A 2,894-nucleotide genomic window follows, 5' to 3' on the forward strand; every position below is an offset into this window, starting at 1 on the left:
GCGTCATTCCGTATTTCGCGCGCAAATCCATTCCAATCCCCGAAGATCTCGAAGATGTCTCGACCGAGCGTCTTCGAGAACTCGAACTATCGAATTCTCTGGGCGACGACGACGATGATGAAGTCGAAGAAGCCGAAGAACGCGACGAATAGAGGTTCTTCCTTCTTTTTACTTGTATAACACGATACGTATTTTCTTCTCTCCATGCCTGCTCTCACGTTATGCAATATGTTTGATCCACTCCTACGTTCTAGACCATCCCTTGTACGACTACCCTCGATTCAACTCGATAGTTGCGACATCGTTCGACGTTCTACGAACGCTTCGCTTCGACCGTTGCGCGGAGGCTCACCTTAGACGAGTCCTCCTAGGCTGTGATGACAAACTGAGCCTATATTCTCATTACGTCCATTTTCCCTCACTACGAACATTTCGATTTCACCTTCTATGCCCTTCAATCATATTACAACTTGCTTCGAACACACTTATTTTCATTTCTTTTTCTTAGTTCCCGCTAGGTTTCATCTAGGCCAAGGGCCACATGTTCCATTTGACTATCGACACAATATTCTACGACATGAGGACAACTACACTACAATACAACCCGCACCATCGCCTACTCATCATCGACAGCCCCGTGCAAGAAACCGATTCCGCCCTTTGCAAGCGCGGCTTTCTCCATCTTCTGGAGGTCGAGGTCCATGTCGTGTAGGAGCGCTCGACGGCGAGCGATGTGAGCGCGCTCCTCGTGGATGACGCGAATTATCCCCCGAGATTTGTCGTCGAGGTCGAGCGCATCAAGGTCGTCCGGTTCGAGGCCCAGGCGGCTGGCCCCATCGAGAGGCTGTCGTAGAAGGGGGCGCGGAGGCTCGTCGACGCGACGCTTCTTCGAACCACTCGATTCCGCGACCGAAGGCACAGGAGAAGTTGGTCGAACTACTAAGTCGTCAGCGAAAGCCTAGAATGAAAAGAAGAAACAACTTACTGCGCTTTTTGGTGGTTGAACCCCCGCCGCGCGTTTTCTTTGTCTTCCCAAGCACAGACACCTTGTCGAAATAGCATCCCTGCTGGAATTGCGCGCACCTCTCGCAGGTCGTAGCGTTGTCAACCCACACGCAATCGACCGGGGCCGAGCAGTAGCCGGCGCAACAGTCGCACTATCGAAGAGTTAGCTTCGAACCGACTCGACGGAGCATCGAACGTACCTTCTGTCCGGCCTGGCGCTTTTCAATCGCCGCGGCGGCCATGTCGACCTCGGTCATCGCGAGCGGACGTTCGACCGTCCGAGGAGTCTTCTACGAAAGAGAGTTTAGTCATCAAACGACGATGGAAGAAAACACTTACGATCGAAGGGTCGTCCGACAACTCGGCGACCTCCTCGTCGACTCTAGCGCGCCCTTTCCCCTTATCGAGAAGCCCCTCGGCGGCCGTGATCCTCGCCAACTCCTCATCGGCGGCCTCTTGCGCACGACGTTCGTCTTCGAGGCACCGTTCCTCTTCATCCTTTCGACGCCGTTCGTCTTCGAGGCGACGTTCCTTGGCGGCCTTCGCACGCTTCGCGGCCTCTTCCACGCGGCATGCTTCCTCTTCGGCGAGGTGCTTCTGCTCTTCGAGGCGTCGTTCGACCTCGGCATCGATGGCGGTCGCGAGCTCTGGCCAGTCACCGCGCACCCATTCGACCCAGGACTCTGACGCCCGCTCGGCGAGTTGCTTGACGGCGGCGGCGACGCGCAGCTCCGTCTCCTTGTCGCGGATGGCGCCCAAGGCCTTGCGATAGGCAAGCTGTTCGAAAACAAAGGGTTAGTTTGGGTTATGCAGATTTACGGGCGACTTACCACGAGCGGCGACAAGTCTTGTGCCCACTCTTCGACCACATCGAGCGCGGCGTCGGCAGTCGGCGGAGCCTCGAGGACCACGAGCAGCGAGGCGAGGCGGTGGTTGACGAGCGAAGGCGTCGAGGCAGGGGTGGCGGAGCGAGCAGACATCGGGGAAGCAGCGAGTATACGAGAGAGGGCAACGAGGTAGCGACGAAGGAACGATGGGATGGGGAAAATAAGGCTAAGTCTACCCTGCTTATAACCCCTTTCCGACCAGCATTTAGCGTCGGCCACGTGGCGTTCGAAGTCTACCCGGGTTGCCATTCCGCTTCGATCTGTTCACGACCATCGCGCTTCTCGCATCACGTGGAGGACCGAGGGCGGTCCAAATTTCCATAGGGAGGAGATGATAGGCGCCAAGCCCCTCTGGGCCCCGATTCACCTCTTTTCGGCACTCGCATCCCGCCCGGCACTTCGACTCAGTCTCCCAACACTTCGATTTCGCCTTCGACGCTCTTCGACACCTTCGACGGTGCGCGACGCTTACTCGAAGCTCGGCACGGTCGTCCTGATGCCTCGTGCATAGATCTCGGAACATCTTCCGCATTCGGCGAACAATAGGGCCACTTGACGCCGCTCGGCCAAGCGCGCGCTTCGCTCCAAGCCACACCAAAGTAGCCGGTCTTTCCTGATTAGGTATCGAACCTCGCGGCATGCCTTCACGACGGCTACCGGTCCGAAGTGGCCATATGTTGCTCTTCATCTCCGCGTTCGGCATGACGTCACTCTACCGATGGACTTGGTATGTGCCTCTCGGTGAGGCAGGTTCTTGAGGAACAATGCAAAGCCCCTTGTACCCGTATGCCACTCTCGAATAGTCGTAGCATCCTGTGTAGTATAAAATCTGTCGTAGTTCTCCCCAAAAATACAAGATCCGTTCCCCCCCTCGAGTTCAGAGCTCATAAGTCGAGTTCGCCCCGCGTCTAAGCTTTCAACTGCGTCACTTTGTCCCTCGCTGCGTAACTTCGAAACCTCGTCCACCGCGTTTACTCGTCGATACAGTCTCGACGAACCCTT

At 56.4% G+C, this 2,894-nt stretch overlaps 1 protein-coding gene across 1 annotated transcript; it reads right to left on the reverse strand.

Annotated features, from left to right (window-relative positions):
• Positions 1 to 616: 616 nt before the first annotated feature.
• Positions 617 to 2,691, reverse strand: POSPLADRAFT_1157172 (hypothetical protein; the record flags this gene model as incomplete). Its single annotated transcript, XM_024487141.1, has 7 exons — positions 617 to 936; positions 986 to 1,157; positions 1,206 to 1,295; positions 1,345 to 1,782; positions 1,836 to 2,145; positions 2,310 to 2,500; positions 2,617 to 2,691. Coding segments are annotated over 7 exons (1,596 nt in total), but the record flags the coding sequence as incomplete, so codon positions are not given.
• Between the last annotated feature and the right edge of the window lie 203 nt (positions 2,692 to 2,894).

The sequence above is a fragment of the Postia placenta genome (assembly GCF_002117355.1).
Source record: "Postia placenta MAD-698-R-SB12 unplaced genomic scaffold POSPLAscaffold_18, whole genome shotgun sequence".
NCBI lineage: Eukaryota > Fungi > Basidiomycota > Agaricomycetes > Polyporales > Adustoporiaceae > Rhodonia > Rhodonia placenta.